Source organism: Schistocerca cancellata, chromosome 6 (assembly GCF_023864275.1).
Source record: "Schistocerca cancellata isolate TAMUIC-IGC-003103 chromosome 6, iqSchCanc2.1, whole genome shotgun sequence".
Classification (NCBI taxonomy): Eukaryota; Metazoa; Arthropoda; class Insecta; order Orthoptera; family Acrididae; genus Schistocerca; species Schistocerca cancellata.
This window is the reverse complement of record NC_064631.1, coordinates 422,260,407-422,282,069: the sequence shown is the minus strand read 5'-3', so window position 1 is coordinate 422,282,069 and position 21,663 is coordinate 422,260,407. Positions and strand designations below refer to the sequence as shown.

General features: G+C 43.3%; 1 protein-coding gene across 2 annotated transcripts in view; it reads left to right on the top strand.

The window, feature by feature from the left end:
• Positions 1-21,663, top strand: part of LOC126190944 (multiple C2 and transmembrane domain-containing protein) — an 876,357-nt gene that overhangs the window by 470,275 nt on the left and 384,419 nt on the right. The window contains exon 1 of one of the 2 annotated variants that reach the window (XM_049931588.1): positions 4,094-4,180. The exons of the other annotated variant lie outside the window; for it this stretch is intronic. Within the exon in view, the coding sequence (XP_049787545.1) occupies positions 4,103-4,180 (78 nt within the window). The 5' untranslated portion in view covers positions 4,094-4,102. Of the gene's footprint in view, positions 1-4,093; positions 4,181-21,663 lie in introns of those variants that run through there. 2 annotated transcript variants of the gene reach the window in all.

Sequence of the window (21,663 nt, the reverse complement as noted above, 5' to 3'; positions counted from 1 at the left end):
GTCACTTCCCTCCAGCATTACTTCAGACATTAGTCGAGTCCACGCCACGTCGTGTTGCTGCACTTCTGCGAGCCCGTGGGGCCCCTACACGATATTAGGTAGGTGTACCAGTTTGTTTGGCTCATCTGTATACTTTCTTTTGTTTTGGTATGACATGTGCAGCTTTCCAACTTAAGGTATTGATCGTTCTTCGAGCGAGCGGTTGTGTATGATTTCATTTTACCATACCGACTGCAATTAAAATAATCATTTATTTTTTCTATTACTCAACAGTTCCATATGTGAAGTCATTTTCAGATGATCTCATCAAAACCGATATGTTTGAGTTGAAATCAAGAACCCATAAAATCACGCAATGATGTGAACGTCGAGCCATTCCACGATTTCTTGGAATCAGCTCAAGCGTGTCCATTTCGATAGGTCATACCACACAGCCGAAATCATGCAGTAACGGAATATTTTCACCCACTCAATACCAGTCAGTGTCATAAAATGGTGTCATTCTGATAATTATGGTTCTCTTTGCTTACAAGAGGGCCCGCAGACGTAGAATGCTTTTGAAACGAAGTCATATTAATGATCCGGAGTACTGCTGAGATAGCTTTATCACTAAACTGGTCATGTATTCGATACATGTGCTGCCCGTAACGGCGGAATCATCAGCAATGATCAACGGCATGAGGATGCAGAAGGCAATGGAAACCACTGCATTAAAGACACATAACGTGTATCCACAGGACATGTGGCCTGTAATTGAAGAAATGTCATGATGATTCCGGAATAGTCCCCATTCAGATCTTCGGAGGGGACTGCCAAAAGGAGGTGACCATGACAAAAAATTGAATAATCGACGAAAGGATGACGTTCTACGAGTCAGCGCGTGGAATGTCAGAGGGTTGAATGTGGTAGGAATGCTCGAAATTCTGAAATGGGAAACACAATGGCTGATCTAGATATAGCAGGAGACAGTGAAGTGAAATGAAAAGAAGACAAGGATTTCTGGTCAAATGAGTATAGGGTAATATCAACAGCAGCAGATGGTTCAAATGGTTCAAATGGCTCTGAGCACTATGGGACTTAACATCTATGGTCATCAGTCCCATAGAACTTAGAACTACTTAAACCTAACTAACCTAAGGACAGCACACAACACCCAGCCATCACGAGGCAGAGAAAATCCCTGACCCCGCCGGGAATCGAACCCGGGAACCCGGGCGTGGGAAGCGAGAACGCTACCGCACGACCATGAGATGCGGGCAACAGCAGCAGAAAATGGCAAAACGGTGGTAGGATTCGTTATGAATAGGAAGGTAGGACCGAGAGTGCGTTACTGTGAACAGTTCAGTAACAAGGTGGTTGTCACGACAATCGACAGCAAACAAACAGCGACAATGATAGTTCAGGTATACATGCCGACGTAGCAAGCTGAAGATGAAGAGCTTGAGAAAGTGTATGAGAATCCTGAAAGGGTAATAGAATATGTAACGCAAGATGAAAATCTGATTGTCATGGGGGACTGGAATGCAGTTGAAGGGGAAGGAGTAGAAGAAACGGTTTCAGGAGAATATGGGTTTGGGACAATGAATGGGAGAGAAGAAAGACTAATTGCATTTTATAATAAACTGCAGCTTGTAATAGCGAATATTGTGTTCAAGAATCACAAGAGGAAGAGGCATACTTGAAAAAGCCGGGTGATACGAAAAGATTCCAGTTAGATTACATCACGGTCAGACAGAGATTCCGAAATCAAATTCTGGATTGTAAGGTGAACCCAGGAGCACATATAGACTCATATCACAAAGTAGTAGTGATGAAGGGTAGACTGAAGTTTACGAAATTAGTCAAGAAGAATCAGTACGCAAAGAAGTGGAATACGGAATGACTAAGGAATGGTGACATCTTCGTGAAGTTCTCTGAGGCTGTAGATACAGCAATAAAGAATATTCCAGTAGGCAGTACAGTTGAAGAGGAATGGACATCTCTAAAAAGAGCAATCACTAAAGCTGGGAAGAAAAACATAGATACAAAGAAGGTAACTGCAAATAAACTGTGGATAACAGATGAAATACTTCAGCTGATCGACGGAAGAAGGACGTGCAAAAATGTGCAGGGAAATTCAGGAATACAAAAATACAAGTCGCTGAGGAATGAAATAAACAGGAAGTGCAGGGAAGCTAAGACGAAATGGCTGCATGAAAAATGTGAAGAAATCGAAAAAGAGATGATTGTCGGAAGGACTGACTCAGCATACAGGGAAGTCAAAACAGCTTTCGGTGAAATTAAAAAGAAGGGTGGTAACATTAAGAGTGCAACCGGAATTCCACTGTTAAATGCAAAGAAGAGAGCGGATAGGTGGAAAGAATACATTGAAGGCCTCTATGAGGGGGCAGATTTGTCTGGTGTGATAGAAGAAGAAACAGGAGTCGATTTAGAAGAGATAGAGGATCCAGTATTAGAATCAGAATTTAAGAGAGCTTTGGAGGACTTAAGATCAAATGAGGCAGAAGTGATTGATAACATTCCATCAGAATTTCTATAATCATTAGGGGAAGTGGTGACAAAATGATTATTCACGATCGTGTGTTGAATGTATGAGTCTGATGAGTCTGGAGACATAGCATATGACTTTCGGTAAAGCATCATCCACACAATTCCGAAGACGGTAAGTGCTGACAAGTGCGAGAATTATCGCACAATCAGCTTAACAGCTCATGCATCCAAGTTGCATACAAGAATAATATACGAAAGAATGGAAAAGAAAATTGAGGATGTGTTATATGACGATCAGTTTGACCTTAGGAAAGGTAAAGGCACCAGAGAGGCAATTCTGACTCTTCGGTTAATAATGGAATCAAGGCTGAAGAAAAATCAAGACACGATCATAGGATTTGTCGACTTGGAGAAAGCGTAATATAAAGTGGTGCAAGACGTTCCAAATTCTAAGAAAAATAGGTGTAAGCTATAGGGAGAGACGGGTAATAAACAATATATATAAGAACCAAGAGGGAATAATAAGAGTGGACGACCAAGAACGAAATGCTCAGAATAAAAAGGGTGTAAGACACGGATGTAGTCTTCCGTCCCTACTGTTGAATCTGAACATCGAAGAAGCAATCATGGAGATAAAAGAAAGGTTCAGGAGTGGAATTAAAATTGAAGGTGAAAGGGTATCAATGATACGATTCGCTGATGACGTTGCTATCCTGTGTGAAAGTGAAGAAGAATTACATGATCTGCTAAATGGAATAGACTGTCTAATGAGTACAGAATATTGACTGAGAGTAAATCGAAGGAAGACGAAAGTAAAGAAGTAGCAGAAATGAGAACAGCGAGAAAATGAACATCAGGATTGATGGTCAAGAAGTAGATGAAGTTATGGAATTCTGCTAGCTAGATAGCAAAATAACCAACGACTGACGGATCAAGTAGGACATCAAAAGCAGACTAGCACTGGAAAAAAGGGCATTCCTGACCAAGAGAAGTCTACTGGTATCAAACACAAGACTTAATTTGAGAAAGAAATTTCTGAGAATATACGTATGGAGCACAGCATTGTATGGTACTGAAACATGGACTGTGGGAAAACCGGAACGGAAGAGAATCGAAGCATTTGAGATGTGGTGCTAAGGACGAATGTCGAAACTTAAGTGGACTGATAAGGTAAGGAATGTGAAGGCTCTGCGCAGAATCGGAGGGGAAACGAGTATGTGGGAAACACTGACAAAGAGAAGGAACAGGATGATAGGACATCTGTTAAGAGATCAGAGACTGACTTCCATGGTACTGGAGGGAGCTGTAGAGGGCAAAAACTGTAGAGGAAGACAGAGATTGGAATACATCCGGCTGATAATTGAGGACGCAGGTTGCAAGTGCTACTCTGAGATGAACAGGTTGGCACAGGACAGAAATTCGTGACGGGCCGCATCAAACCAGTCAGAAGACTGATCACTCGAGAAAAAAAGAAGCGCATTTTACTGTATTTCCAGTTTTGTTATTTCACATACGTGAAGTGAATGTATGAGCATGAAGTGAATGTATCATCAGTGTCGCGATGCATACGGAGGAAGGAGCGAGCGCTAGGCTAACACGCTGGCAAGCATAGATGGTTGGCCGTCTGGTGCTTTCAGAGTCAGTGGGACGAGGGGCCGATGCAGAAATCACTCATGACGTCAGCAAAGAGGTACGTAGGGAAAGTACATTTATTCTGGCACGAATCAAGTAACTGTTATTAATAAATATTTGCTAACAAAAGTTACATTTTGCCACTCAGACATTACAAGGCGTATAAAGGTCATAAATATTAGTTCTCAGTAATTTTACTCTGCCGGGAAACTCTAATATTAATAAATAAATGAATAACTTTGGCATAACCGAAGATGTACCATCTTATAGAACTATACCAATTGCGCGCTAAAGTTACAGACAATGCGCCATAGTCGGCGGTCGTCGATAGGATAGTTTTCGATCTAGTCATGCGGTAGGCCATGCTCTCATACCGTTAATAGATATGTTATAATCAGTGCGAACAATTTCATTTTACAGTGTATTTTAAATAAAAGCCTCATAATGGCATCACATATAAAAATTACTTGCATAAAAGCTTCTTGCCGCTTCATTACGTAAAATATAGACCGCACTATTGCACTTTTAGAATTCGATAGCGCTGCTACGGCTCTGCAAGGGGACAGAAAACTACGAGAGCATTTCCACACGGGCAGGTGGGAAGAATTCTTACGCGGCGGCTCGTTTAGTCAGTTCAATGACGAACTGGCTTAATTATCGCAAAACTTGGATGGGAAAGCGTGTCCATTTATACCGAACACCCCTTATAGCACCATCTATGGACTCACTGGCTAAACTGATTCGTTTCTGGAGGTTTAATACGAGAGCGGTGGGGTTCTTACACTTTGCAACATCGATATACATATAGGTGAAAGATTTTTTTTCTTCAGAATATAATTTGTTTACTTCTTATTTATCTGTACGTATATATGAGCAGGCGTTTGCGACAGATACTGAAACTAAAACTAGATTATGTATTTGACGCAAAGGAACCTTCCTTAATTTTGTGCAGTGTTCATACATGGCTTGGTGGTGGTCGCTTGACCGGCAGTGGATACCTAGAAACAAATAATCATTAAAACAAATTTTGGTGGAAATCGGAAAACCGATTATTTCGTTAAGATGTGTGGATGTGATATCTCCAGTCGAGACAGGTAAAGAACTTGCACATGTGGCTAACATAGTCTCCTTACATATTTTGTGGGTACTCCGCTGAGTTGTGTGGGTATCGAGATTTTTACTACCACATCCTTAATGAGGTGCTGCCTTTTTCACCTAAGTTACTACAAAACGCAGTGGCAAGGAATAGTGTCATGTCCGTTAACGCGACTATAATTCGATTATTTATCTCCCACATGTAGGAGTATCTGGTCTTGGAAAATAAAAAAATATTACAGTGTCTGATACTTAGTCGTATTGGAGGTCCAGCATTCATCTATAAGAATAGCAAACAGAAACAAGGATTATGCCTTCGTTTTGCTTCCTCAACATCTCATATTAATCGTGGCACTTTACGCAACCAGTGTGTTGATAATTGTAAGTAATACTGAGAAATGATCCTTACGTGCAGATGGAAAGATTTCCGGTAGCGATAACACCAAAGAGGACTATGTGTGAATAGTGTAGCCGCTATCATGAGTTACAGCCACAATTTCCGGCCTGAAAGGGGACGATGCGCTGATAGAGCACCCAAGGACAGTCCTGATAAAGGGAATACGAAAAGCGCAATACACGATCGCGTCAGCGACCTTGCGACAGCGCTCAGTTGTTATCGGACCGTCGTAATACAAATACAGACTGCCGCGTCGTTGGGAAACTGACGTGTGGAGTAAATGTCGCGCTTCGTCCTCGTTTACACTTTTACAGTACAATCCCCGTGCACCCACTTCTCGCTTTATCCATAGTACTCTCCCAGGCGATCTGTGCCCCAATGAGCATTTATGGGACGTGATGTAATGGCGTCTGACCCTGTCTAGATTACTGGTGAGCTCCTTTGACCAGTTGGGGTAGTAAATAAAAGGAATACGCTCTTGAAGACAGCATACGACAACCCAACGATCGAGTCTATCTACGACTGAGGGAGTGTCTAGTAGGAGATAATGCTCGTTACAGAAATAGTTGTCAAAGACAGTCGTTGCGTTGGTACAGGGCCGTGTGATTATGTTCATATACAGTGTGCAACCTGTATAAAAAGTGAAGGAAACATCAATCATTTAGAATTATCGCTCAGTATGCCTAGAGGAACAATTGAGTGAAATGGGCATCTTATTCAGCGTAAAATTTTAATTATATCTACAGGGTGGTAATTATTGAACTATACGAAAAAAAAAACATTAATTAGTTACAAATTACGGCGTGCACACACTTTATTCAACATGTAACCTCACCACAGATATTCGGATTTACGGTATGACATGTTCGATATGCCTGCCTTCATTGCCGATGATGTGACGCACACGAAAAGTAAATTTCTGCATGGCCCATTGAAGTGTCGGAGTATCGAGGCTGTCAGTGACCTCCTGAGTGACTGTTTTCAGCTTAGCAATGATTTTGGGGTTATTATGTACACCCTATCTTTAATATAGTCCTTCATACCGGAGCCGCATATGTTCAGATCCCGAGAATATGGCGGCCAATCGAGGCCCATTCCAGTGGCCTCTGGGAACTCCAGAGTCAAAACGTGATCCCCCAAGTGCTCCTCCAGGACATCAAACACTCTCCTCCTTCGATGCGGTCGAGCTCCGTCTTACATGAAACGCATCTTGTCGAAATCAGTCACTTTGGATAATGGAGATGAAATCACCTTCCAAAAGCCAGTCACTTTGGATAATGGGGATGAAATCACCTTCCAAAAGCTTCACGTACCTTTCAGTAGTCACCGTGCCATCAAGGAATATCGCACCGATTATTCTGTGACTGGACATTGTACACCGCACCCTTGAAGGTGAAGAGACTTCTCTATTATGAAATGCGGATTCTCAGTCCCCCAAATCCGACAGTTTCCTTATTTACGAACCCATCCAAATGAAAGTGGGCTTCGCCGCTAAATCAAGCCATACTACGCATACTAATTCCCATCATGCCCCGCGGCCAATAGTTCAGTTTGAATGTCCTAACGCAAACTGTTCAGAAGTTATGACGATGTTACTTCATACAGTTCAATAATTGCCACGTTGTACTTCTATAGGGTGAACCAGAACTCCACCGACAGAATTTTTGGAGGTTCACAGGGATATTTTCCGAGTATTTTGGTATAAAGGAGTGGCCGGTTACACAGTAATTACATATAGTTTTGATTTCTTAATACTTGTATCGGTATTGCACTGAAAATCTCTCCACAACTGTGTCAACGATACGCGCTGTTCGTCTTATTTGGAAACCAGTTTGTTCCATTCATTCACGGTACTTGTTGCTGACAACAGTAAGGCCCACTTTCTCCTCAATCTTGCATTCGCCGAGCGGTTCTAGGCGCTACAGTCTGGAACGGCGCGTCCGCTACGGTCGCAGGTTCGAATCCTGCCTCGGGCATGGATGTGTGTGATGTCCTTAGGTTAGTTAGGTTTAAGTAGGTCTACGTTCTAGGCGACTGATGACCTGATGACCTCAGAAGTTAAGTCCCATAGTGCTCAGAGCCATTTGAACCATTTGAATCTTGCATTCAGTGATGTTCGGTCCGCCTTGCCTTAGTCTTTCAAATGGTTCATATGGCTCTAAGCACTATGGGACTTGACTTCTGAGGTCATCAGCCCCTAGACTTAGAACTACTTAAACCTAACTAACCTAAGGACATCACACACATCCCTGCCCGAGGCAGGATTCGAACCAGCGACCGTAGCAGCAGCGCGGTTCCGGACTGAAGCACCTAGAACCGCTCGGCCACAGCGGCCGGCCTTAGTCTTTCTATGAGTATTAGTTGTACGCTAACAGTGATACACAGCAACATGGACGGGTCTACTGATGAAGAATCGGTCGATAAGCATCTCGTGTGTGGATTCACCGATAGCAATGGAAAAGCAGTGTGAGGAAAACATGCTCAGCTGATCCCGCAAAGACGGCAACCACATCACAGTAGTGTTGCATCCGTACATATGCACCCACGAACAACCGGATCCTTCCGTGCTTTCGGTGGTTGCACATTGAAGTCTTTTTCACTGTTGTGAAAGTATTTTCACAGAAAGAACGGTAACTCTAGCAACAAAACCCCATAAATCATATTTAATTTATTGCTCTGCGACTAGTCAACAGGGATCACGGGTCCCTTGTACCAAAATAATCTGATAATGTCCCTGAACGATCTCCGAAATTTTCTCGCTGGGATTCTGGTTCGCCCTGTATATTCTGCAAGCCACCTACCGCTATCTGCCGGAGGATACTTCTGATATCATTATACAGGGTGACTCAGCTGCCACTACCTATGAGTTTTATGCAATCCACAACACCTACAAAAACCATATGTGCGATTTTCATATTCTCTCTCACTATGTGCAAACTATTAGTCCTACAGAAAAAATGAAAAGAACATTTTTGTAAGAAATTTAATGTAGTTAAGTTTTCTACTGAAATACTTTTTCGCTGGAGGCCACGCTTTATTAAAGAAAAATGCGTTTGAAGGTCACTTCCGTACGTTTTCCTTGAATAGCTCGAAAGCAGTGGCCTCCTGCGCAAACATATCTCAGTAGGAAATTTAACTACATTAATTTTCCTACATAAAGGTACTTTCCTTTTTTTGTTAAGACTAATAGTACGCTCATAGCGAGCAAGAGAATATGAAAATCATACTCATCGTTTTTGAAGTGTTGCATCTTGCATAAAACTCATAGCTATGGGCAGCTAAATCACTTCGTATTTTACCCCATCCCTGTTCCATTCACGAATGGCGCTTGGGAAGAATACTTGCGCGTAAACTTCCGTATGAGCTCTAATTTGATGTTCTCGTTGTAGTCATTTCGCGAGACGTATGTGGGAGGAAGTGATATGCTAGCCGACTCTTCACATAACGTACGCCCTGGGAATTACAAGTGGAAGTCTCTCTGTGATGATAACCCCTCTTTTGCCGGTCTGCCTGCAGAGTTCATTGTGCATGTCCGTAACGCTCTAGCGTCGACTAAACGATTACCGGACGAAACGCGCCGTTCTTCGTTGGATCTTCTCTATCTCGCTACTACACTGACGGGAAAAAATCGCAACGCCAAAATATGACTAATGTCGAACAATGAAATTTTGGGAATACATTTGTCTAGATAACATATTTGAGTGATCAACATTGCAAGATCACAGATAAGGCATTGAAGATGTGAAATGCTGGTACGTTAATAACCGGTGCAACCGACAGAATATTAGATTCAAGCATTCACACGTGCATGCATCATGTTGTACACGTCCGGATGGCAGTTTGTGGGATGGAGTTCTATGCCTATTGCACTTAGTCGGTTAGCACAAGAACGATTCATGGATGACGCTGCAATTGTCGCGCAATAATGATCCATATGTACTCACTTGAAGACAGATCTGTTGATCGAGTAGACTAAGGCAAAATGTCGATACTTGGTAGAGTATGTTACAACAGCGAGCATTATCCTGTTGGAAAACACCTCCTGGAACGCTGCTCATGAAAGGCAGCAGAACAGGTCGAATCACGAGTCATCTGCAGTCATGGTGCGTGGGATAAACACGAGAGTGTTTCTGCTGTCAATATGAAATCGCACCCCAGCCCGTAACGCCAAGTGTATATCTCATTGTATCTAGCACGCAGACAGGCTGGTTGCAGGTCCTCAACTGCCCTTCTCTTAATCAACATCTGACCATGAGTGGCATCGAGGTAGAACCAGCTTTCATTAGAAAACACAATAGACCTGCAACCGGCTCTTCAGTGAGCTCTTGCTTGACACCACTGAACTCGCAAACTGCGATGGTGTGGGGTCAGTTGAGTGTACGCTACAAAGCGTCTAGTTCGGAGCTCTCCTTGAAGTAACCGATACTTTGTGACCAAAAAAAAGTCACTGAGGTGCCAATACTGCTGCAGATGCAGTACGATGCGCCGGAGACATACGCTGAAGGCTATGGTTTTCCCTGTCGGTAGTGCCACGTGGCCATCCGGAGTCGGGTCTTCTTGCGACCGTATATTCTCGTGGCCACCACTGCCAGCAATCGTGTATAATTGCTTCATTCCTGTCGAGTCCTTCTGCAGTATCGCAGAAGGAACAACCAGCTTCTCGTAGCCGTAATACACGACCTCGTTGAAAAGTAGTGAGGTGTTGCTAATAGCGTCTTTGTCGCCTTAAAGGCGTTCTTGACTAACATCAACTCACCACTTCCAGTCTCAACGGTTACTAACATTCATGCCCGTTACAGCGCATGTTTAAAGCAAACATGACTTGCATCCTCATAGTGCCGTTACCAGCGTTACTCTTATGCGGCTGGCACGAAATTTGTATAGACATCACCATGTACATGTAGAAACACGCCTACCAACTTTCGTTTACGCTACACAATTCCTTCTTGGTACTGTGATCTTTTTCGCGTCAGTATATCAAGTAAAAGTGAGCATCCAATGAGTAATATTTTATTTTTTACAGACATGTCAAAATACAATAGTAAAAGCAAAAAAAAAAATGGCTCTGAGCACTATGGGACTTAGCTTCTGTTGGTCATCAGTCCTCTACAACTTAGAACTAGTTAAACATAACTAACCTAAGGACATCACACACATCCATGCCCGAGGCAGGATTCGAACCTGCGACCGTAGCGATCGCGCGGTTCCAGACTGTAGCGCCTAGAATCGCTCGGCCACTCCGGCCGGGTAGTAAAAGCAACGAAAAAGCTTATTTTCCATGGGACGTAATGGTTATCAACATTGAACTATTTTAAAAGATTAAAAATGAGAAACTGGTAATAAATATGTCGACTTTCCTATTTAAATGAGGACCACAAATCGTCGTCGTCGAGTACAGTTGTCAGCCGCCGGGGTGTGGGAACACTGCACACTTTTGCAAATATAAAAAAGTATTATGTTAATTGCCAAATGTAAAATGCAAGTCTTCTTTCTATCATCGATCAACACCTAGCTGAGTGTTCGAAACTGATTGTAAACAAGAGGACACAAGGTAAGGAAACGGATACAAATGACTAAAGAGAAATGAGTAAAGAGAAACACAAAGTGGATGTGAGTGGGTGAGAACCAGTGATGATGAAAGACAGAGCTTATGATAATGACGATGAGGAAGAGAGAAATGGTGATAGCGAGAATAGATAAGAGTAGTAGGAAGGCAGGTAGGAGATATTAGTAGTAAGAGAGAGGAAGAGGGGGACAGCGACAGTGGGAGAAGACTGTGTTAGTAGGATAGGACGAAATGGACTGCGGCTGTGACATAGGGGACAATGACAGAGAGACAAAAAGATAAAATGACAATGAGAGGGGCTGAATGAGTGAGTGAGAATCGGCAACTGAAAGTGGATGGACATTGAGCGACGTACACCGATGGACTAGTGGGTGTGAATGAGTTACAATTAATCTGTGAGAATCTGAGATGACTTACATTTAAAAAAAAAAAAACGCAAATATGTTTGTATGCCAAAATTTTGCGGAAAAATTTTAAAGGGTGCTGAGGAAGGTAGAATGAGACAGCTGGTACCCAACTTCGCAGTCAGAGTCTTTTAAATAAACAGCAACATATTCGCATTTTGTGTGCTCCGGTAGGAGCAATTTTCCGCTGGTAACTAAGGAATGAGAATTAGGGTCTAACGTCCAATAGACAATTAGGATACCGAAAGGGTATTTTAAGCGCCATCCTTCCCTATGCGAGTGCAGTACTCTGATCACTTTGTCATCTGATTCATTATGTTGTTATGATTTATTTCGTTGACATGACTCAATCGTAAAGGTGGCGCCAGCAGTAGCAGCATCGTTAACTCAGTGAAATGAAGACCAACGAGATGGAACCGCCGACATTTTATTGTAGAATTGTCTAATTTTGATACGTCGTGTCTCAGTTTCAATACCTACGTAGAAAAATTGAATCAGTGAATTCTCCGTTTCTGACTGCAATCAGTGTAACATTGCTATAGGACTAACAACCTATAAATTATATGATAGTCAAGAAACATTGGATAGTCTGTTTACGGTTGTACACTATTTCGCAACATTTTAAGGCTCTATTTTTAAGCTATGACTTTCCTGTGCCTAACAAATTATGATACACTGGCATGTACACTGGATCTTAGGATCCGAGAAGACTGGTTCGCAGTTTTGACTATCACAACATTCTTCTCAGAAGGGACATGGGAATGTCGAATGACATGTCGTAAGTTAAGCTTTGAACAAAGACAGGGTTCTTCAAAGTGGTACCGGACGATCTAGATGACCACTGAGCAGGATAATTTGCCAAAATTCACGTCTGAATGATCCTCAACTGCGTCGAACAACCTTCAGTTACCTTTATATAGTAGGAGTGACGCTTTCAGTGACAGATTCTGTTTCTATCACAAGTAGGAAAGAAGGTTCAGCATAGCACACATCAACGTTTTGTACCCTCTATGAGCGTTGTAACGATGATTACCTGGTACACACTTGTCATAGTGGGGCCCGAAGATGGTGTAATGTAACGCCAAAATCGATTACAAATACAATAAATGTTATAAATACAACTGAAGGCGCCATCTCTGTATATAAATACACTCCTGGAAATTGAAATAAGAACACCGTGAATTCATTGTCCCAGGAAGGGGAAACTTTATTGACACATTCCTGGGGTCAGATACATCACATGATCACACTGACAGAACCACAGGCACATAGACACAGGCAACAGAGCATGCACAATGTCGGCACTAGTACAGTGTATATCCACCTTTCGCAGCAATGCAGGCTGCTATTCTCCCATGGAGACGATCGTAGAGATGCTGGATGTAGTCCTGTGGAACGGCTTGCCATGCCATTTCCACCTGGCGCCTCAGTTGGACCAGCGTTCGTGCTGGACGTGCAGACCGCGTGAGACGACGCTTCATCCAGTCCCAAACATGCTCAATGGGGGACAGATCCGGAGATCTTGCTGGCCAGGGTAGTTGACTTACACCTTCTAGAGCACGTTGGGTGGCACGGGATACATGCGGACGTGCATTGTCCTGTTGGAACAGCAAGTTCCCTTGCCGATCTAGGAATCGTAGAACGATGGGTTCGATGACGGTTTGGATGTACCGTGCTCTATTCAGTGTCCCCTCGACGATCACCAGTGGTGTACGGCCAGTGTAGGAGATCGCTCCCCACACCATGATGCCGGGTGTTGGCCCTGTGTGCCTCGGTCGTATGCAGTCCTGATTGTGGCGCTCACCTGCACGGCGCCAAACACGCATACGACCATCATTGGCACCAAGGCAGAAGCGACTCTCATCGCTGAAGACGACACGTCTCCATTCGTCCCTCCATTCACGCCTGTCGCGACACCACTGGAGGCGGGCTGCACGATGTTGGGGCGTGAGCGGAAGACGGCCTAACGGTGTGCGGGACCGTAGCCCAGCTTCATGGAGACGGTTGCGAATGGTCCTCGCCGATACCCCAGGAGCAACAGTGTCCCTAATTTGCTGGGAAGTGGCGGTGCGGTCCCCTACGGCACTGCGTAGGATCCTACGGTCTTGGCGTGCATCCGTGCGTCGCTGCGGTCCGGTCCCAGGTCGACGGGCACGTGCGCCTTCCGCCGACCACTGGCGACAACATCGATCTACTGTGTAGACCTCACGCCCCACGTGTTGAGCAATTCGGCGGTACGTCCACCCGGCCTCCCGCATGCCCACTATACGCCCTCGCTCAAAGTCCGTCAACTGCACATACGGTTCACGTCCACGCTGTCGCGGCATGCTACCAGTGTTAAAGACTGCGATGGAGCTCCGTATGCCACGGCAAACTGGCTGACACTGACGGTGGCGGTGCACAAATGCTGCGCAGCTAGCGCCATTCGACGGCCAACAGCGCGGTTCCTGGTGTGTCCGCTGTGCCGTGCGTGTGATCATTGCTTGTACAGCCCTCTGGCAGTGTCCGGAGCAAGTATGGTGGGTCTGACACACCGGTGTCAATGTGTTCTTTTTTCCATTTCCAGGAGTGTATATAGTAACAGTTGTCTTCCTGTGATCGACCGGTAGATGAGTACATGAGGAACTTCTATTACTGTGACCTGGTTCTTAAAGTGAAATATCTTGACTAGAAAAATACAGAAAAAATATGATAACCTGAGAAGAGACTTTGATGAGGCATATAAGGTAATAATTTTTTACTGTTGATGTCTCTTGATCTTTTACATCCACTGCCATGTCTCAAAAGCAAAATCGTGATTTTACTGTACCCCTGCGATGCACCACGCAGCAATTCACCGTTACAAAGTAAAAAGTTGCGAACACGTTTGTGAACTACTACTTCAGCCAACCACTGGAAGCCCTGGAATGGATTTCTACTGAACAGTTACGGATTAGCGTGATTCCTGAAACTTCTGATCTCAATAACCAATAGCACGACGATTCACCGACGTCATGGCGGTATAGGGGAAGTATTAATTACTAAGTGCATTTAAACCAACTATTACTCGCTGCAGTTAGCCTTCGCATGTTTTCTGAAATTTCGCTACCGTTCTCTGATACTGATGCAACAATTTTCTTATTTTCATAATGACATGCTTCAGAACAGTTTACTATACACCATATTTTTAAGTATCGCGTCTAAGTGCGGGGGTGAACTCCTATTCTACGATAATTATTCTTTACACACTTCTGCAAACCTACAACTAGTTTTCATGGTGCCGGCCTGACTATCTTTTTCAGCCACTTAACAGCACTAGTTGAATTCTGCATTAAGAAAAGTGCAGCCGGCGACCCTGTCTCGTAATCTCGTCATAAACTGATACTAAATAACAGTGTGCTATTATAAGAAAGAGGTGACTGACATTTGAGCAAACCCAACTGTAATCCGTGAACGTGCGGTCTGTTATCACTGAAAAGTGTTTGTATGTCGTTCGGGGAACAATCTAATCAGTGTTAGAGACGAAGGATTGACTTGTTGAAAAAGGATGGGAGACTGGATCGTAGTAGTCTCATTGAGAACACGTACCAATGATCATCGAGTGTGGTTGAGGGAAACCAAATCAGATGGTGTGCTATTATTTGAAATCCGTTAATCTGCTTCAAGAATTCAGTCTTTAATTACTACGCCACCTCACTTAGTGTATTTCAAAAATAAGGATACAGAACTGACAGAACTGTGACAACAGACATGTATGACACATCACACAATCCTAATCTTTAAGGTCAAATTGAAATTTTTGTAATTAGTAACCTGTGAAAACTGTGCGTCGAATCGCAACTCTGACTGAAATACCTATTAATTTGTAATTTGGAAAGATATACTCTAATTCATAGAGGATGGAAGAGACATTGTAATTGGAGGAGAAGGGATAAAGACTATAAAATACCCGGATGATCAAGCAGTGCTAGCGGAACCAGAGGAGAAGCTACAGAAGATGCTGAAGAGTATTGCGAAAAGGGGCGATGAGTATGAAATGAAGATAAATATAGGAAAGACAGAAGAGGTGATAGTGAGCAAGAAGGAAGCTCCAGTTAACATGTTCCTAAAGGGAAGAAATACAGAACAAGTAAAATCCTTCCCATACCTGGGAAGTTTAATGACATTGAATGAAACTGTGCAGAATAAATAAGGAGAAGGGTATCTATGCGAAAGAGAGCACCTGAAAATGTGAAGCAGTTACTACGAGGGCTATTTTTAAAGTAAGGTCCAATCTATCGCGAAATGGAAACTGCAATGAAAATCGAAACTGTTTTATTTGAAACAATTAGCTACACCATCTCTACATAGTCGCTGCTCCGACTTACAGACATTTGTGGTAGCGTTGTACCGGCATTCCAATACCCTCGTTACAGAAGGCAGGCGCCTGTGCTTTCCGCCAATTGTCTAAGCTGGTCTACAGATCGTTGTCTGTGCCAAACTACTGCCTTCATAGCCAGCGGTTTATGTGAGCAGAGATGAAACTCAGGGGGAGCCAATTACGGACTGTATTGTGGGTGATAAAGCATTTCCCATCGTAAAAGCTGCAGGAGCATTATCGTTGCCCCTGCAGAGTGCGGCCTAGGATTATCATGAAGAAGGAAAAGCATGACAGTTATGTTATGTGGGCTGCATTACTTCAGGTGAAATCTCTCACCAGGCCCTCATGCTTGGCGTGAGACACTATTTACTGGATACCTTTAAGTGGTCACTGTACGCTCAGAACTGAAAAGAGCAATGTGACGCGATCGTCGGGCATGCTAGAGACTCTGCCCAACACATATGTCCAAAGCTTCATTGTGTTTTCATTGTGGTTTCCACTTCGTGCCCGATCGTACCTTAGTATCCGATCAGCCCTCGTAACATCTAGAAGAATTCCAGTGGAACCGAGAAAAAGATTTTCTAAATGTTATTCTTATACAGCAGTGAATCATGGACAGTTAAAAAGAAAGAAAAAAGACGTTTACAAAGTTCTGAAATGCTTCTATAGAGACGAATGCTTAAGGTGAAGTGGACTGACAGACTTAAGAATGGAAAAGTAATGTAGAAAATACCGGAAAGAAGAAAGTAAGTGGAAGTGATCAGAAAGAGGAAAAGATCTTGGGTGGGTCATATACTGCGTAGGAATTGCCTGCAACAAGGAATTATAGCAGGAAAAGTGAAAGAAATGAGAGAGAGTGGTAGGATGAGAAATGGATTGATGAATGACATTAGAAGTAGACGACCATAAAAACGGATGTAGAAGATGCTCAAAACAGGACACGACGGAGAGCCTCTAGCTGAAACATGCCTTCCTCAGAGACCAAAAACAGGAAAAGTTAACGTAATATTGGTAAACTGCAGGAGTATCCAGGGCAAGGTTCCTGAATTAGTATCTCTTATTGAAGGAAATAGTGCGCATATAGTATTAGGAACGGAAAGTTGGTTAAAACCGGAAGTGAACAGTAACGAAATCCTAGACACAGAATGGAATATATACCGCAAGGATAGGATAAACGCCAATGGTGGAGGAGTATTTATAGCAGTAAAGAATTCAATAATATCCAGTGAAGTTATTAGCGAATGCGAATGTGAAATAATCTGGGTTAAGCTAAGTATCAAAGGTGGGTCAGATATGATAGTCGGATGCTTCTATAGACCACCTGCATCAGCAACCGTAGTAGTTGAGCGCCTCAGAGAGAACCTGCAGAACGTCGTGAAGAAGTTTCGTGATCATACTATTGTAATAGGGGGAGACTTCAATCTACCAGGTATAGAATGGGATAGTCACACAATCAGAACTGGAGCCAGGGACAGAGACTCTTGTGACATTATCCTGACTGCCTTGTCCGAGAATTACTTCGAGCAGATAGTTAGAGAACCAACTCGTGAAGCTAACGTTTTAGACCTCATAGCAACAAACAGACCGGAACTTTTTGACTCCGTGAATGTAGAAGAGGGTATCAGTGATCATAAGTCAGTGGTTGCATCAATGACTACAAGTGTAATAAGAAATGCCAAGAAAGGAAGGAAAATATATTTGCTTAACAAGAGTGATAGGGCACAAATCGCAGAATATCTGAGTGACCACCATCAAACGTTCATTTCTGAGGAAGAGGATGTGGAACAAAAATGGAAAAAATTCAGAAACATCGTCCAGTACGCCTTAGATAAGTTCGTGCCGACTGAGGTCCAAAGCGAGGGGAAAGATCCACCGTGGTATAACAATCATGTACGAAAGGTACTACGGAAACAAAGAAAGCTTCATCATAGGTTTAAGAGTAGTCGAATCATAGCTGATAAGGAAAAGCTGAACGAAGCGAAAAAGAGCGTAAAGAGAGCAATGAGAGAAGCATTCAACGAATTCGAACATAAAACATTGGCAAACAATCTAAACAAGAACCCTAAAAAGTTTTGGTCATATGTAAAATCGGTAAGCGGATCTAAATCCCCTATTCAGTCACTCGTTGACCACGATGGCACCGAAACAGAGGACGACCGAAGAAAGGCAGAAATACTGAATTCAGTGTTCCGAAACTGTTTCACTGCGAAAAATCGTAACACGGTCCCTGACTTCAGCCGTCGCACGGACGCCAAAATGGAAAATATTGAAATAAACGATATCGGAATTGAAAAACAACTGCTATCACTTAGTAGCGGAAAAGCATCCGGACCAGACGAGATACCCTTAAGATTCTACAGTGATTATGCTAAAGAACTTGCCCCCTTTCTATCGGCAATTTATCGTAGATCGCTGGAAGAACGTAAAGTACCTAGCGACTGGAAGAAAGCGCAGGTCGTTCCCATTTTCAAGAAGGGTCATAAATCAGATGCGAATAATTATAGGCCTATTTCGCTTACGTCAATCTGTTGTAGAATAATGGAACATGTTTTGTGTTCTCGTATTATGACGTTCTTAGATAATACAAATCTCCTTCATCATAACCAACATGGATTCCGCAAACAGAGATCATGTGAAACTCAGCTCGCCCTATTTGCCCAAGAAATTCACAGTGCCGTAGACACTGGCGAGCAGATTGATGCCGTATTCCTGGACTTCAGGAAGGCATTTGATACGGTTCCGCACTTACGTTTAGTGAAAAAAATACGAGCTTACGGAATATCGGACCAGGTTTGTGATTGGATTCAGGATTTCCTAGAAGAAAGAACACAACATGTCATTCTTAACGGTTCAAAATCTGCAGATGTAGAGGTAATTTCGGGAGTACCGCAAGGAAGCGTGATAGGACCTTTATTGTTTACAATATACATAAATGACTTAGTTGACAACATCGGTAGCTCCGTGAGGCTATTTGCAGATGACACGGTTGTCTACAAGAAAGTAGCAACATCAGAAGACTCGTACGTACTCCAGGAAGACCTGCAGAGGATTAATGCATGGTGCGACAGCTGGCAGCTTTCCCTAAACGTAGATAAATGTAATATAATGCGCATACATAGGGGCAGAAATCCATTCCAGTACGATTATGCCATAGGTGGTAAATCATTGGAAGCGGTAACGACCGTAAAATACTTAGGAGTTACTATTCGGAGCGATCTGAAGTGGAATGATCACATAAAACAAATAGTGGGAAAAGCAGGCGCCAGGTTGAGATTCATAGGAAGAATTCTAAGAAAATGTGACTCATCGACGAAAGAAGTAGCTTACAAAACGCTTGTTCGTCCGATTCTTGAGTATTGCTCATCAGTATGGGACCCTTACCAGGTTGGATTAATAGAAGAGATAGACATGATCCAGCGAAAAGCAGCGCGATTCGTCATGGGGACATTTAGTCAGCGCGAGAGCGTTACGGAGATGCTGAACAAGCTCCAGTGGCGGACACTTCAAGAAAGGCGTTACGCAATACGGAGAGGTTTATTATCGAAATTACGAGAGAGCACATTCCGGGAAGAGATGGGCAACATATTACTACCGCCCACATATATCTCGCGTAATGATCACGGCGAAAAGATCCGAGAAATTAGAGCAAATACGGAGACTTACAAGCAGTCGTTCTTCCCACGCACAATTCGTGAATGGAACAGGGAAGAGGGGATCAGATAGTGGTACAATAAGTACCCTCCGCCACACACCGTAAGGTGGCTCGCGGAGTATAGATGTAGATGTAGAAGACAGATACACTAAAAAAGAAAGAAGTATCTCTTAATGAGCTGCCCTTTTCGAACTGAAAATTTGAGTTTCAGTCACCTGAGTCAGCTGTTTATTAAAGAATATGACACAAAATGTTTAAAAGCATTTCTGGAAGGAAGATACTTTCATATCAGAAGATTCTGTAATATCGCCAGTTAAGTGGAACTTTTGCAACTAAGCCTCATATATTTCCTACACAGATCAATGAAAAAATCACAGAACGTTCGAAAACTCAAAATATGATGTGTAGAATGTGATGAAACGTTTCCGAAATGTTCAAACATGAAATGCGTTTGAAACGTGACGAATGGTGTGCCACTTTAGCGTAGCACAATTTAACATTCATTACTCCGAACTTGTAATACAGCCCCATAAAGACTGTGATAATACGAGCTCTAAAGGAAATAATAGCTGCTATGAGAATCAGCTTTCACCATGCAGTGGAGCGCACGCAGACTTGAAACTTTCTGGTAGATTAAAACTGTGTACCGAACCGAGAAACGAACCCGAGACCTTTGTCTTTCGCATGCAAGAGCTCTATGAACTAAGCTACCTACGCACGACTCACTAACCGCCAACATAGCTCTACTTCCGAAGGTACCTCTCTCCTACTTTCCAAACTTCAAATAAGTTCCCCTATTCACCAGGAAAGTAAAGCAGTGATGGCGGACCGTGAGTCGTGCATGGATAGCTCAGTCGATAGAGCATTTGCCCGCGAAAAGCAGAGGCTCCAGATTCGAGTACCGGTCCAGCACGCGTTTTAAATTGCCAGGAGGTTTCAATGGCTACTCTTCTTGCAATGTTGTTCTCAATGGTAAGCGGTCTCGTTGAGGAGGATTGCGACTATAAACGTGCTTCCCGAGTGAATCGCAGACAATATCCCATCGGGCTGACCCTCGTGTGGGTTGACTGGCTGGTTGTTGACGACCATCGTCCACTAGACGAGCCCTGTGTGCTCGCCTGTCGTCTTGAAGAATGTATTCAACACATATTCAATACATAAGCGTAAACGATTTTTTGTCTTTAGATCTATAAGTCACAATCACACACTGAAAGACTTGGATGTCTCTACGTCAGGTACCGGTGTAGTGACTCACACAGAGACACTATTTGAAGTTAACACTTTTACCTATGTTAATAGGACCATAACACGTTTAGCCTATTTATAGAATAAAAATAAGGATTGTCTCATTTTGAAAGATAAGCAGAAACTCACTTACGGAGAGGACAGTTCTTCATTAATCTGCAGTCACACTTACTGTTGACAATCTCGCTGCCCAGCCTCCACTCCGCGAACAGCAGTGAGCACTACGCGAGCGGCTGATCATCTCAGATGCGTACCACGTTCACTCTTTCCGCCCAGTCCACATGCTACAGCAAGGATTGGAATGCGGTCACAGTCCTTTGCTTTCAGTGCACAACAGCAAATGTCGGCCATCAGCTCGTCACAATCCTTAATCGTCCTTAGTTGACTCTTAGTGATACCGAACATATAGCTGTTATACGCATATTCAATGAACTTCAAGCGTCTGAACGATCTCCGCTGTTTGCTTAATCTAACTGCAGGAGTACTGTTCATCAAAGACAGACACTGATTCTGATCCAACACCTTTTTAACTTGCAACAAGACTTCGCTTCAGCAAATTTGTCGCAAGAAATAATAGAATTTGAGAACATCAAACCAGTGGGTAAGTTCTTGTATCCAACGCTGGTAAGGGTGACGCGAGATCATTTGTTGATCGCCGGCCGTGGTGGCCGTGCGATTCTAGGCTCTGCAGTCCGAAACCGCGGGACTGCTACGGTCGCAGGTTCGAATCCTGCCTCGGGCATGGATGTGTGTGATGTCCTTAGGTTAGTTAGGTTTAAGTAGTTCTAAGTTCTAGGGGACTGATGACCTAAGATGTTAAGTCCCATAGTGCTCAGCGCCATT